The sequence below is a fragment of the Nuphar pumila genome, chromosome 5 (genome assembly GCF_984573655.1).
Source record: "Nuphar pumila chromosome 5, dmNupPumi1.hap1.1, whole genome shotgun sequence".
Taxonomy (NCBI): domain Eukaryota; kingdom Viridiplantae; phylum Streptophyta; class Magnoliopsida; order Nymphaeales; family Nymphaeaceae; genus Nuphar; species Nuphar pumila.
Window position 1 is genome coordinate 98,825,949 of NC_143253.1, and position 16,321 is coordinate 98,842,269.

At 33.8% G+C, this 16,321-nt stretch overlaps 1 protein-coding gene across 1 annotated transcript in view; it reads left to right on the forward strand.

The window, feature by feature from the left end:
* The window catches only part of LOC149837894 (3-dehydroquinate synthase, chloroplastic-like), a 36,972-nt gene extending 22,698 nt beyond the window's left edge, over positions 1 to 14,274 (forward strand). Inside the window, exons 8-9 of the mRNA XM_090008146.1 lie at positions 13,969 to 14,017; positions 14,175 to 14,274. Coding sequence (XP_089864272.1) covers positions 13,969 to 14,017; positions 14,175 to 14,274 — 149 coding nt within the window. The remainder of the gene's footprint in view (positions 1 to 13,968; positions 14,018 to 14,174) is intronic.
* The last annotated feature ends 2,047 nt before the right edge of the window (positions 14,275 to 16,321 follow it).

Here is a 16,321-nt window from a genome sequence, read left to right on the forward strand (position 1 = left end):
TTGGAGATAACAACAAAGATTTGATAATAGGTATTGGTAATATTGGAAATATAGATAAACCTCTTATCAAAGACGTTCTCCTGGTTAAAGGCTTAAAACATAACCTTCTAAGCATTAGTCAAATGTGTGATACAGGTTATAATGTTAGCTTTAATCATAATGCTTGTCTTATAGCAGACACCAACAAAAATATTATCTTAAAAGGTATAAGAAAAAATAATATATATGAACTATACCTAGAAAACATCACAGAACATTGCCTCATAGCTAATAATGACTCTCAACATCTATGGCACATGAGAATGGGTCATGTCAATTCTAAGAACATGTCTAAATTAGCTAAAGATAAGTTAGTACATGGGTTACTCAAAATATCTTTTAAAAAGGATTACTTTTGTGATGCATGTCAATTAGGAAAACTGTCTAAATCATCCTTTAAATCAAAAAATATCATTTCAAGCAAAAGACCTCTAGAGCTTCTCCACCTGGATCTCTTTGGTCCTTCTAGAGTAGCTAGTCATAATCACAATAAATACGTTTTTGTCATTGTAGATGACTACTCAAGATTTACTTGGGTAATATTTTTTAAAAACAAAAGTGATACGTTTTGTCAATTTGAAATTTTATGTAAAAAATTACAAAATCAAAAATCTTGTTCTATTGTTAAAATCCGTAGTGACCATGGAGGAGAATTTGAAAATGAACTTTTTGAAAATTTTTGTAACTTGCATGGTATTTCTCATAACTTTGCCTTTCCTAGAGCTGCACCTCAATATGGTGTAGTAGAAAGAAAGAATAGAACCCTTCAGGAATCTGCTAGAACTATGCTCCAACACAATAATCTTGCTAAATCTTTTTGGGCAAAAGCTGTTAATACTGCATGCTACATAACAAATAGAGTTCTCATTAGACCCTTATTAAATAAAACTTCCTATGAACTATTCTATGACAGAACTCCAAGAATAGATTATTTCAAAGTCTTTGGTTGTAAATGCTTTATCCTAAACACAAAAGATAGCCTAGATAAATTTGATGCTAAATCTATTGAAGGCATATTTTTAGGATATTCAAGTCATAGTAAAGCATACAGGGTTTTCAATAAGAGTTCTAAGTCTATTGAAGAATCTATGCATGTTAGTTTCTGTGAATCTATTGATCAATCTATTCATAAGCAAACTAACGATGATGATGTTGAAAGTACAGATTTATTTTTAGATAACACAGCTAAGTCTAATGAAGATGATCATCAAAGAACATTTGTCGATATCAAAGATCATCCTCAAAAGCAGATTTTGGGAGAACTGACAAAGGGGGTTCAGACTAGAGCTCAGCTAGAACGGATTGCAAATATGGCATTCATTTCTCAACTTGAACCAAAGAAGATTGATGAAGCCATCATCGATGAGTTCTGGATGCTAGCCATGACTGAAGAACTGAATCAATTCCAAAGGAATGAAGTTTGGGATCTTGTACCAAGACCAAAGGATCATCCGATCATTGGGACAAGATGGATCTTCAGAAACAAGCTAGATGAAACAGGTAATGTTATAAGAAACAAGGCCAGACTAGTAGCTCAAGGATACAACCAGGAGGAAGGTATTGATTTTGATGAAACATTTGCTCCTGTTGCTAGACTTAAATCTATTAGAATGTTTTTAGCATATGCAAGCTATATGAATTTCAAATTATATCAAATGGATGTTAAAAGTGCCTTTTTAAATGGTTTTACAAATGAAGAAGTTTATGTAAAACAACCTCCAGGATTTGAAAATGAACAATATCCAGATCATGTTTTCAAACTAAAACGTGCTTTATATGGCCTAAAACAAGCACCTAGTGCTTGGTATGATAGACTCAAAACCTTTCTATTAAAAACTGGTTTTTCTGTAGGTAAAGCAGACTCGACATTATTTGTGAAAATAGTAAATAATCATACCCTGATTGTTCAAATATATGTAGACGATATCATCTTTGGATCTACTAACAGCACTCTCTGTGAAGAATTTTCTAAGTCCATGCAGAAGGAATTCGAAATGAGTATGATGGGAGAACTCAACTACTTTCTTGGACTGCATATTAAGCAAACCAAGGATGAAGTTTTCATCAATCAATCTAAGTATGCTCGTGAACTTCTGAAGAGGTTCAACATGAACTCAACTGCTTCAAAAACCACTCCTATGAGCACTACTACTGTTTTGGACAAAGATGAAGATGGTAAGTCTGTGGATACAAAGGTATACCGAGGTATGATAGGATCACTACTATATTTAACTGTTAGTCGTCCAGATATTATGTTCAGTGTTTGCTTGTGTGCTAGATTTCAGTCAAATCCAAAAGAATCACATCTTAAAGCTGTAAAAAGAATAATGAGATATTTAAAAGACACAGTTGATTTTGGATTATTTTATTCAAAATCCTCTACATTTGATTTAATCTCATACAGCGATGTTGACTTTGCTGAAAGTAAATCTGACAGAAAAAGCACAAGTGGAACATGTCATATGCTAGGGCACTCACTTGTATCATGGTTCAGTAAGAAACAAAATTGTGTATCCTTATCAACTACTGAAGCCGAATACATTGCTGCTAGCCTAGCCTGTACACAAGTTATCTGGATGAAACAAACCTTAAAAGATTTTGGTTTAAATTTTGAAAATACAACTATTTTCTGTGATAATACTAGTGCTATAAACTTATCTAAGAATCCTATTTTACACTCACGAACTAAGCACATTCAAATAAGACACCACTTCTTAAGAGAACAAGTCTTAAACAACATAATTAAACTCGAATTCATACCCACTAATCAATAGTTAGCAGACATATTCACTAAACCATTGAAACATGAAGACTTTACACTAATTAGAAGAGAACTAGGAATATGCAAACTAAGTGACTTATAAATTAATCACACTTATTATAATACTTCTTATAAGTTTTGTTAAAATCTTACTTTAAAAGTTTGTTTCTTCTTATCGATTTTTTTCAAACTAGGTTTCCATATTCACGTATACTCTAAACTCTTATAAGACACATTCTTTATGTCTTTCAACTTGTCATCTTTCAAGTACACATCCATAATGACTCCTTGTCCTATCTCCTTTCACTCATATCCATAAGAACTAATTATATTAAAAGCTATCATGACATTGTCCACATCACTCATCTCATAACACCTTTTATCACTTTTGTCTTCTTGTGAAAACCTCTCTTACGATAAGCTATCCGAGATTCAACATGATATTGTGTTCCTCACTTATGTTATTTTTTCAAGTGATATATCCCTTTCCATGACTTCCTTTCCTCCTATTAAGACACTTCACTAAACTTTATGGTAAATAAATCGAGTGTTTATCCTTCTTATTTTCTTCACCACCTTTTTCAAAATCAAGCTGTCATATTTCACGTAAAATCTTACTACATCATCTGTTATATCATATCCTAAGTATAATCTATTATCGTCCTTTCATCCTTCACACCTTTTATGAAAAATTATTCGAAAAACTTGTCCTTCACTTTTTTTTATTCTCATTAGTACCTTTAGTACCATCCTTCTCTCTCTCTCTCATACGAATTAAGCCTCCATTCTTTTCAATCCGTGATTTTGACTCCTTTACTAGTTTAAAACTTAACTTTATTCTCTAAAAACTATGAACTTCCTCCAATCGAGTTTCTTTAAAAATATGTTTATCAAATAAACATTAATTCATGTCAATCATAACTTTATTTTATGTCTTTTATCTCATATCAATCATGAATTTTTTCTTGTTTTTTTTATTCCTATCCTACTCGAAAATCCATATATGTCATCTCACTTTTCTCTATGACTACTCTTACTCCTTCCACGCATATCCATAAAAATATTTCTTATATAAGCAATTATTACTCTTCACTCATGAATATCTTTTGTCTCCTCATTTCATCTCTCGATTACATTTTTTATTATATATTTTAGATTTTTGAATCTGACTCCTCCATGTCTATTCTTATTTTTTAATCTATCATTTATCAATTCTTATTTTTTTAATATATTTTTGACTCTTTCTCTTTTTGTCTCATCATCTCTCTTACCACTATTCAAAGTCAAAGTGTGTCCTTCTCATATTTACGTATACTCATAAAAATTACAAATGTGAAAACACATTAATCATGACACATTTTTTAAGTCATTCTTTTCTTTCAAAAATGTCATATCTTTCAAAGTACACATCACATGATGACCCTATGACCTATTTCCTTTCACGTATATCAAAATATACACTTCTTAAATAAGAAATTATTGCATTTCCTCATACTCTCATGTTTGTTCTATTCCAAACTCCCTCTTCACAATTTTGGAATGCTTTCACATAAAGTAAATCTTTGAAAAAGTTGTTTGTTCTTATTAGGCCATTATTCACTCTCTATTCTTCATGATCTTCACGAAAATCTTTAAAAACTCTTGAATCATTCTTTCTCTTACGTTTAATATGACACTCCATACTCAATTCATGACTCTTCTCACTATCCAACAAGATTGCCCATAGAAAATTTGTTACATATATAGAAAAAATTATTTTGAAACTATGTCCTTCTTAATATCTTCACTAATATAATACACTATCTTTCGAAATTGATTTGATTTGTCATTCACAAGTTTCTTATTTTACAACTCACGCATTTCCTCTTTCCACTAAAATCTAAAAATCCTTCACTTCCAATGTCATTCATTTCTTATCACCATTATTTTTCTTCTTCTATTTATTAGATTGATTCATATCTCTTTCCCACGATTTTCTCTATTCTCTTACAAACCCTTACTCCTTCCAAGATCTTCTTTCTTGCTCGTTTCTTTTAGGCTCTTGCAATGGCATTCTCTTGCACATCCGACTTACTCCAAGCTTCGGAGTTGAGATTTCCGGATCTCATTCACACTTATCACTACATAAAATCTTTGACAATCCTACCAGGCAGCTTGGTTCACCTTGAAGCCTTTCCAGCGTTTGACTTACAAACTTCTCTTTCTGAACTTATTCATGTTCTAGCCTCTCCAAAACAAATGCCCATCTATCCTCACCTTATCAAAGTTTTCTACACCAACCTTTCTATTGACCATGATCACTCTTCTATCACTTCCATGGTACATGGAAAAAATTTCTCCTTTGACATATCTCAGTTAGGCAATATTTTGAATATTTCTTCTTACGGTATTGAACTTCCCAACATTGTTCCTCTCGACCACTCTATGTTTCAGAAAATCCTCCTCTCCACTCACTTCCCATGGCATGAGAGCAATCTCAAACCTCATGCTCTATTGTTATCCAAAATTCTTTCCTCTAATATCGTCCCTAAGTCGCCCTCCAGGGGATTTATTGCAAATGAAGTCTCCCTTCTTCTTTATGCCATCTTCTCTGCCTTTCCCATCAACTGGTTCAGTGTCATCTTCCACAACATGATCAACTTTCGTTCTTTTAAGTCTCTTCCCTTCGGATATTTCATCACACTCATTCTTGAATTCTTTCAGATTCCTCTTGCAACAGATGTCGTCTACTACTCAAACAATATAATTGATGACTCCTCTCTCCATGAAGAAGAGTCCTCTCCTCTAAACTCTGACGACGAAGGCCCTCACGAAGCAGATCAAGCAGCAACTTCTGACCTTGACATCTTCACAGCTCTTGTCACTGTCCAGAACACCCAGGATCTCCTTCTGCAGAATCAAGCTTCACTACAAATTGGCCAAGATGCATTACTCCGAAAGTTTCACCCTTCCTCCGACTCAAAATAAACTTATTTTTTTTGGGACTGTAATAACTTTAATCACTTTTGGTCTGTAATAACTCTGATACTCTGATCCCTTCCTTTTTGTCTGTGACAAAGGGGGAGAAAACCTGTCTCCATTATTGGAGAAATACTCTCTCTTTAAACATTTTTTTTAATATTTATGATATTATTATTTCTATGCATAATGTCTTTTTGATAGGGGGAGCATATTTTGTCATCATAAAAAAGGGGGAGAATGTTGAGAAACTCTGTTTTGATGTCACATAATATGATACACTGTCTTATTTAATTTCATAAGATATGATAATATGTCTACTTGAAAAATGTTATATAATGACTGGATATGTTTTGCCATATATCTAACGAGTATTTGATGCAAGGATATCTCACTCAAATAAGATGGAGACCTCTTGTTCAAGTACAACTATGATGCAATCATACTCCTTGAAGAAAAAGCTTGTTGAGCCATGCACTCCTAAAGACCTTCTAAAGAGATCGGCTTTCTCAAGTTGAAGATTTTTTTCTTCTTTAGAGTCATTTGTAATAGAACCTTCAGAAGGATGCATATTGCATATTACATACTCACTCATAAAAGCTATTTCATAAAAGTATACGATAGTTTCAAAAAGCTCCTTTTTTAAAACAAATAATTGTACCTTCTTACAACCCTTTATGAAAAAGGTATTTTGACATGATTTCAAAATGTAATAATTGTACCTTATATCATATACAAGACAACATGAAAAGAAATGATTTCAAATATAGAAAAAAGACAAAACATGAAATCGGCTACACAAAGAAAACAAATATAATATGTTTTGAAAAGACTCTAGTTACCTTCTTTAAAGAAATGATTTCAAATATAGGAAAAAGACAAAACATGAAATCGACTACACAAAGAAAACAAATATAATATGTTTTGAAAAGACTCTAGTTATCCTCTTTAAAGAAATGATTTCAAATATAGGAAAAAGACAAAACATGAAATCGGCTACACAAAGAAACCAAATATAATATGTTTTGAAAAGACTCTAGTTACCTTTTTACAAACTCATAGAATGTCGACTTACTTAAAGTCATCATTCTCTTTGTATAGCATTAAATACCTTCTGTAAAGAATCCTTGTTAAATATCCTTCTCAAGAATATCGACTTACTTGTAGTCTTCATTCTCTCTGTAGACTTTGAAAAATACAACATAAAGAAAACACTTGACATGACTATGTACAAATAAATATCTCAAAGCACTCATTGTACTTACACTCATTTAAAGTAAAGAAGTACCTATGTACCACAAATCATTAATTAGGATAAAGACAAAACCACATGACAACCTACAATCCAACATTCAATGTACTATTGTAAGAAATAAACTTTTTACATAAAATATGTATTACCTAAAATATTACAACGACTAGTGTACCCTATATTTTACTTTTATGGAAAGAAGACTTTCTCGAATTTCTCTAAAGATGTTTTTTGAAATGACATGACATTTCACATCTCAAAAAGGCTACGATTTCAAAAAGCCAACGACTATTTTTTTAAGCTATAAAAACACACTAAAATGAACTATTCAAGGATAGAAGGGAATGGAATAGACAAGTGAGCTTACAACGAGAAAAATACCTATTCGATATTTGAAAGAGAGCCTAGAAAAAGAAAGAGAAAAAGAAAGAGAAAAAGTAAAAAATAACTCTTTGACAAAGATTATCTTCTGAGTGACAAACAGAACATTCTGAGAATCCTTCATTCGTGCATTCATATCATCCTGAAGGTTCTATAGGAAGTATTGTAACTTTCTGTTATTCACTGTATTCCTTCTTTGTTGAAAGAAGTAGACCTCTATGAAAGAGGGTGTTGCCCTTCTCTGTTGAGAGAAGAAGACCTCTGTGAAAGAGGGTGTTGTCCTTCTCTGTTGAGAGAAGAAGACCTCTGTGGAAGAGGGTGTGCCCCTTCTCTGTTGAGAGAAGAAGACCTCTGAGAAAGAGGGTGTTGTACTATTTATCCGGTGACTCGGATGTTATAGTGGAAAGCTCAAGTGGTTTGCTTGGGGACTGGATGTAGGTCAGGGTTTTGATCGAACCAGTATAAATCCTGTGTTTATTGTGTTGTGCCTTATTGCTTTATTTTTTAGTATATCAACTTGCATCGTATTTCACTATTCACCCCCCCTCTAGTAGAATTTCAGTTCTATCTAAACTTGTTGCACATATACTTGTACACATGACACTATGCACACTCATATGGATATTATGCTTCTTACTCAAACGTGGTAGACTGACTCCTTCTAATTTAATATTTTCAGGAAACGGTATGGCGAGCAATTGTGGTCGTCGCTGCGGACAGTGATATGTGACCATATCTTCTTCGGATGTCGTGAGGATTTCTGACTTGTAATAAATCTTCAAGTTGTAAATGATAACTTGTATTATTTCAATGCAAGAATTTATTTTACTTAAATGCCTTGAGTCTGTGCTATTACTTGTAACTCGCCCAAATAATTTGACTAAGGATTTAATAAAGCTTTTCCGCTGTTGTTTAGAAAAAAAAAATTATTCTAAAATTTTCAAGTTAAATATTTGGGGCGTTACAATATGAATATGCAGTGTTCAGCTCAAATGGCCTCATAAGCAATTTAGAGGAGTTTGCAAGGTGTTTGGGGTTATACTTCATCAAGGCTCCACACTGTCTTTGTATACAAGATTAATGTTGGGAGAAGGCTTATAACAGGGATTGCGGGATTTTTAGTGATTCGCCTACTTCAATTGAGTTTTGCGTATTCAAAGCGAATTGGAATTAAGAGATAGGTTGTTGTGCTTGTAGTGGCCTGGTTTCGATTTTAGTCAGATGGTGATCATTGTTTGGTTGGGGGGGGGGGTATAGTCTAACTGATTCCCATCATGTTATGTGTTCTCATTCTATTCTCTTATATTATTCTCCTTTATTCCTTTATTTTTATCTCACTATACTGATTGACTATCCAAATGATATCTCATCATTTGGCCTGCCTCATGTTTCTTCTACCTTTTTATCAATGATACTTTTCTTTAAAAAAATCAACATTTTTGAAACATTATAGGCAATGAGGTGTGTCATGCCATCTCTAACTTTTTCAATCGGGTCGTATCCTGCGTAGAATTAACACTACTCATATAGTGTTGGTTCTCAAAAAATAAGGTGCTTCATGCCTCGCTTTTGGCCTATAAGTCTTTGTAATATCTTATATATGATCATTTTGAAAATTATAGTAAATCGAATCAAAGGATCATTTTTCACAACCAACACAACTTTTAGAAAGGTCACTCTATTAATGAGAGCATTCTCATTACTCACGAGATGATTTATTCTTTTTCACATAGCAAGACAACATGCTTTTTATTTAGGACAGACCTAATGAAGGCATATGATTGCGTTGACTGATATTTCTTAGAGGCTTCTTTAATGTTTTTTGGGTTTCATCCTATTTGGATTCACAAAATTATGCAATGTGTATCCTTGGCTAGTTTCACAGTTCTTATAAATGGCCAACCTGGAGATCTCTTTTTAGCAGCCAAGGTACGACATGGTGATCCACTTTCTCCTTATCTATTCCTTCTATTGATGGAAAGATTATCCCGATGGCTTCAGATGGAAGAACTTATAGGATTTATCTATCTTGCATCCATCAAGAATTTTAATTGTTGCCACAACCTCTTTGTTGACGATGCTCTATTCTTTATCAAAGATAAACGACAGTCAATGAAAAATTTCATTAATGCTTTACCAGACTTTAGGGTAAAATATGGACTTTAGATTAATATAGTTAAGTCCTTCATCAAATGAAATTTCAACATTGTAGTTCAACGGTGGATACATTCTAACAAACTTTCTTCTTGGAGTGGTCATCTCGTCTCTTTGGCTGGCATGATAATTCTTATCAAGTTAGTTTTATCATCTTTTCCATACCATTGGATGTTTGCTTTTTGGCTTTCCACATCAACCATTTATTTGTTGGAATGTGTTATCAAGCATTTTTTTTATGAGCAGATACAAAATCATCAAGGATTCATCTTCTCTTATGGGATGATGTTTGCAAATCATGTTACAATGGATGTTTTGTTATATCCAACTTATATGATCTTAATATTGCTATGCTTGCCAAAGTTTTTTGAAGACTAGCATCTAAAAGCCCTAGCTCATAGGTGACATTGGTGGCTACTAAATACTTCTCTAGAGAATCAATTTGGTTTCCTTAGCCTGGTTCTATTAGATCTCACACTTGGAGAAGCATCAAATATAGCATTTATGCTATAGAAGATAATGGTATTTTGCATGTTGGTAATGACAACCAAATAAAATTTTGGTTTGACCCTTGGGATGGTTCTTTCTCCCTTGCTTGCTTATTAGAAGATCGTCATACTAAAAATGTATACCATCATCTACATCATTGTGTGGTACATGAGATTTATCAAGTTTTTTCTAACTCCTTGAATAAGTTTGGTATTCAGCCTAATATTTTATTTGAAGTATAGAAGTTTATTCTCATGTCTATGCCTTTGTCTTCGAACAACGATGCTTTGGTCTGGGCTTTCTCTCATCTTTTTTCTACCAACTGTGCTTAGGAGGCAGAAAGGTAGATTGGTGAAATCTTTCCATTGCAAATGTATATGGTTCCCAGGTCATAAAACTCATGCAGTCTTGATGCTCTATTGGACTCTATTAGGTAAACTTCTCACTCGTTATCGAATGCAACAACTAGGCTTCTCTTTGTCCAGCCAATGTAACATATACCATAGACATGAAGAATCTATTTCCCACCTTTTTGCATCATGCCCTCCAATTAAGGTCATTTGTTTATCGGTTTTCTAGTTGTTTGGACATGATATTTGTCTTCAACAGATACTTTCTATATGGTTCCTATCTTGGATTGGTCATCATATGCATCCTCGTAAGGTTTTTCAATCTTGGTTGCTAGTATTTCTGACAACGTTGAAGAGAGATATAGTGTCACAAAAATGTTTCACAACTACCAATGTTTGTGTCAAGCAAACACGACACTAAACTAAACCTAAAACTAACAATTGCACACAACTAAGGGGCTGATTTGGAGGAACAATTTGGGGTCCCAAATAGTCTAAAAAATGACCATAACCAATATATTAAATGTTACCAAAATGAAATAGGTATGCTGCAAAAAAATCACATCCAAGGGCCTTTGCAATACAATTAAAAACGTCCTTCAACCATAACTTGGGAGATGACTTTGAGATTCTTATCCAAATTGAGATCATCGTTTGTTTATCTAGATGCAAGTGTAACACCTTGACTTTCAAAACTAGAAAGGATATATATATTTTTATTAAATATAGCAGAAGACTTCTCAAAACAACTTCAAGATTCTGGTGTGTCACAAGTTAGAATCAAACCATTGCAGTTGAAATATAACAAACATTTAAACCATTCATTTTACAAGATGAATATCAAGGTTTACAATCCAAAAAGACAAAAGATGACAGAAGAGTTCAGTCAAGTCCATCCCAACAACCAAAAGTCCCTATAGGCTACGACATCCATTCGTCTACGCACGTGGATATGAAAAGCGTAAAGTATGTATAGTGAGACATAACATGTCTCAATACAATTCTATGAACCCTTACCAAGTCTCGCATATACACAAGTAACACAAACATTCAATGATTATAATATAACTACATAACCTTTACATCATCCAGTGATGATGTAAGCAATACGAAATACATATATCATTATGCGTGGATAACAATACAATGTATACACTCTTTATGTGCACACAAGCAAAACAACTTATGCAAACCACTATACGTAAAATAAATATATGCATCGCATATACTGCTATATGCACATGAATTTCAACAAATAATTATACTTACCTATACTTAGGTATATACTTATGTGTATAAGTCATTTGAGTGTACCCTTACACTTACAAGCAATTTATGTATACAATTATACAACTCAAGCCTACCATTAGGTTCACAAATAACTCAAGCATATAATTATGTGTAAAATTCATATAGGTATACTATCTTGTTATTCAAGCAACCTGTGTATCCTATTATATATGTTTATCTCATTCTATTTCCCCAAAAAGAACAAGAGAGAAGTGGTTATGGTGTAACCTATATAACCTATATATCATTCTATGATGATGTAAATATGTACGATACACACATATATTTATGCGTACTAGAGCAAACAATTTACGTTCATTTTCGTGTATATATCAAACATACAATGCATGCATACCTTTATACACATACATGAGCATACAAATTACGTACACATTGCATAATTAGATACACAATTTGCGCATACTCTTATCCACATATGTTATCTTAATATCTAATCTTCAACATACAAGTAAATCGAGTGTACACTTACGCTCATATGAAATTCATGTATAATGTTATGTATTCATTTCAATCAACCATAAAATTCTATAAACATAATAGGTTATGTACCTACCTACATAATGTGAACACCTTAAATTTTTCAAAATTTTATAAATATTCTCTTTTTGCCCATGGCCCCCATTTTCTGAGTAAATTGAGTCATTTTCAATCTAAATTTCAGTCATTTCTCGGATTCTACTGGAATTAAATCCATTTCTTACTCGATTTTGGATCCGGATCCAGTGCCAAAACCCAAAATCGGAGCCTCATTGTCAAATTTTCAAATTAAAAATCGCAAAAATATCAAAAATAATTTTTGAAAGGCTCAGACAGTCCATCCAATATCCAGTTGGATCCACGGCTCCGTATTTCTCGGTTCGAGGTTAAAACCCCAATCCAAACCCGTTTTCTGAAGAAATGAAACCCGAATTCTCAGAAAACCCTTCTCTTTGTAAATATTTCTCAAAAATATAAAAAATAGTTTTAAATCCCTTATTTTCGCATAGTTTTAGAGTTTTATTTTAAAAAAATATAAAAAAAATATAGAAAATACAAAGAAAAAGAACAAAAAAACAAAAATACAAAAAAAAGAAAAAATAGCCTAACAACCTCTTTTTGAAAACCTTTTTTTCATAGGTAAAACCACCTTTTAGAAAACTTTTTGAAAAGAGCCCTTCTTCTAAATTTTTTAAAAATTTCCAGACCCAGGCCAAAAAATCCCTAACGGCCTCTCGTTGAAGAGAGGCGTAGAGAAGGAGGTCGAAGAACCCCCCATAAGCTTCTTCCTTCACGGATCACCATCGATCCCCAACTGTTCCCCCTTCTCGATGATTCCTCTCTTTCTATATAAACATGCATCGAGAAGAGGGGAGGGCATCCATTACATCAGCGCCTCACCCCCGCATCCCTTCTTCTCCTTCACAGATTCGCGATTAACCTCAGCACTCCCATCTTCCTATGATCCTTCTGAAGCTATTGAAGAAACCTCAGCTCTCCTCTCTCCTTTAGAGTTTCTGCAAAAACCAGGTAATGCTTCCATTCTCATCCCTCGATTCTTCTGTAGGCATTTCCTTATGTTGTTATTTCGATTTTTTATTTTGTTTACTTTCACTTCTTTTCTCTTTCTTTTAAGTGCACCTATGGTAGGACCGATCTGTGCATCGCAGGAACGATCTACCAAGTGCTACAATAATGAAATCTTCATATTCCAACGTCCACCCTCCTCCCTCCCCCCCCCCGTGCTCCACTAAGGCACCCTTGATAACATCGATTTGCTCATCACAGATCGATCGATCTATGTGCAACATTACTAAACCCTTTATATATATATATATATATATATATATATATATATATATATATATATATATATATATATATATATATATATATATATATATATTCTGACATTTTCACTTTATTTTTTGGTAACCCATTTTGATTTTCTTCAGTTTATGTGAATCCGAATATATGTTTAGGCTATTTAATGATCTCTTGTAATTCATTGGAGCCCCGATCTAATTCCTGTTTATGTTCCTCGTGATAGTGCTTATATTAGATTGCATCAATTTTATTATGAGTCGATTCACATTCATAATAAAATCCATTTCAAATTCTTTTTTCTTACCTCCGTTACATTCTCAATGTCTGATATGCTATTTCTTTTGTTCTTTCTCCTATTTCTCTACTGATTTTTGGGTCATTTTTACCATCTCCATAATTATCTTTAATGACATTTGCCTGGATCGATTCATTATTCTGTTTCTGGTATTTTTAAGTGGTATATGTTTCAGAGAATGTGAAGTTGGGCAATGGTGGTTGCGCCAGACAAGCCTCTAAGAGGTTGTGCCATGATAGATCTAAATAATGACAGACCCTTAGCATGTCTGTCGAGATGGGTACGGGATTCATCTGCTGGTTGAATCCATTCTATGTGCGATAATCATGGAGGGCTCCTACGTAGAATTTTGCTTATGGCTTTCAGCCATTATTTGCCCAGGCTCAATGGCAGTGGTGGCGTTGATGCGCTGAATTCTGAAGATGGTGATGCAAAAGTTCTGGAGGATGATCTCATTGGTAAAATAAACCTACAGGGCTGAAGGCCGAAACTTCTCTCTTTAATCCCACTAGAGAATTTTGATGGTGGGGGTACCCCTATTTGTAGTAAGAGTCATTTCACTGGTTGTGATATCCCCTGTTAAAAAAAAAGAGAGAGATGTCCAGCTTTGATTTACAATCAAATTTTTTGTCCAAATCATTCATAGAGTCATTTTTTTTTTAGTTTCATTTGCTTTTAGCATTTGATTTAAGGTGTGTTACCATGGTATGTGATCCATCACAGCGTAGGTTTATGCTTCATCTATATTTTTATTTACCCTTATGCTTTTTATATATATATATTATTTGCTTTTATGCCTTTCATTTCCGTTTGCTATTAGCATTTGACTTAAGATATGTTTCAAATTTTCTACCATTTGTATACATCTCTGTTCTGTACATTGCCATCGTATGAGAACTAAGAGGTATGTTTGCTCCCACATCAATCGCTTTACATCTGTGGATGGTCTCCTGCTCATCGGCTACATCTGTTACAACACTCAACCATATGCACCCACTGCACCTTTTGTATCACTCTCATTTTCACTAACATTAACTATATTCCTGTGCATATGCTTGTATGTATTATCCCACAACATCAATTCTGCTTTTATGTCTGTTGATTCAAGCAACGTATCTAATTGTTGTTCAGTTTTGAATCATTGCTCTATGCATTCCCTGTTTTGCTCTCTCTCCTTGCCATACAGTTGCATTCATATCTTAACAATAACTCACTTCCCCTTTATTCTTCTTATGTGTTTTGCTTTATGCTCTCTTATGAAAACTGAATTTCATTTTCTGGTATACATATATGACCAGTAATCGTTTGCATTATATAACATTTCTGAGAACATTATAGTAGCTTCAATTAGCATTTTCAAAATCTGTGATTTGCCTTTTCTTTTCTTGGTTGCATTTTAACATTTGATTACCCATTGTCTTAGCACTATTAACACTGTTAGGTTGTGCTTCTGCCCTAATAAATGGTTCTTGCCCCAAGCCATGTCCTAATTCTAGTAAAGAGAGCAAAGTGCATGTGGTGAATTCAAGTTCTTGGGAAACACCATTTCTGAGCAAGGGAGACAGTTGGTTTTCACACATTGTGGAAGTTGAGATGAACAAAAGCTGGGGACTAAATATAATTGTATCTTCCTCCATGGGTTAAGGGGGATCAACGGGAAAACTGTAAGCTCTTGTGGTGAAAGTGTAGATAACCTATTCACATGTAATAAGTCGTTCCCTTGAACCCTCAAATTTTTTTTTTTTGTTCCTGTTATAGCATGACTATACAATATTGAAATAGTTACATTTCATTATTACCTCTGCTTATATTCTACTACATTAAACTCATATCTCATATCTATATTTCATCTAATGATATTTGTTATGGTGTGCGATCAGCCTACCACATCACTGCTATATCTTGCGATAGCTCCACCTCCCTACAACTACTTCCAGCATTGCACCTCCACCCACTGCACTTGTATGTAACATTGGCATGCCTGCAACCATTTAACAGTATATGTACATTATGCATTTGTGAATATTTTGTTGCATTCTTGCACGCAATCCATGCCATTTTCTGCACTTCTTACACAGTCACATTTGCTGCACTAACCCATTTTGCATACAGTACTCCCACTGTCATTTGTTCATTGTGTTCTCACCTCCTGCACTGGCATATCCCTTCTGCATTTTCACAGTGCATTCCCTGCACATCTCTATTGCTTAGTATTCACCTTACTGACAGCTCCCTGTGATGTCTTCCTCATTAGCATAAGCACTATATGTACATTTTCACATACCTCTCCTCCTTAGCTTAGCATAGTAATTATGCATTCTGATACACATTTGTTTTCATCAACATAGCATTCAACATCCAGCATATGCATTTACTACCTTTTGCATCACCAACCACTGTAGCCTCTATGCATTCACCCCATATCATTCATATCTCACCCCTTTGCTCCTTAGATCACAATTCCCTTCCACTTAGTATGAGCATTATAGGTAGATGTAATAGGCATTTAAGCATCATGTTTAGACAAT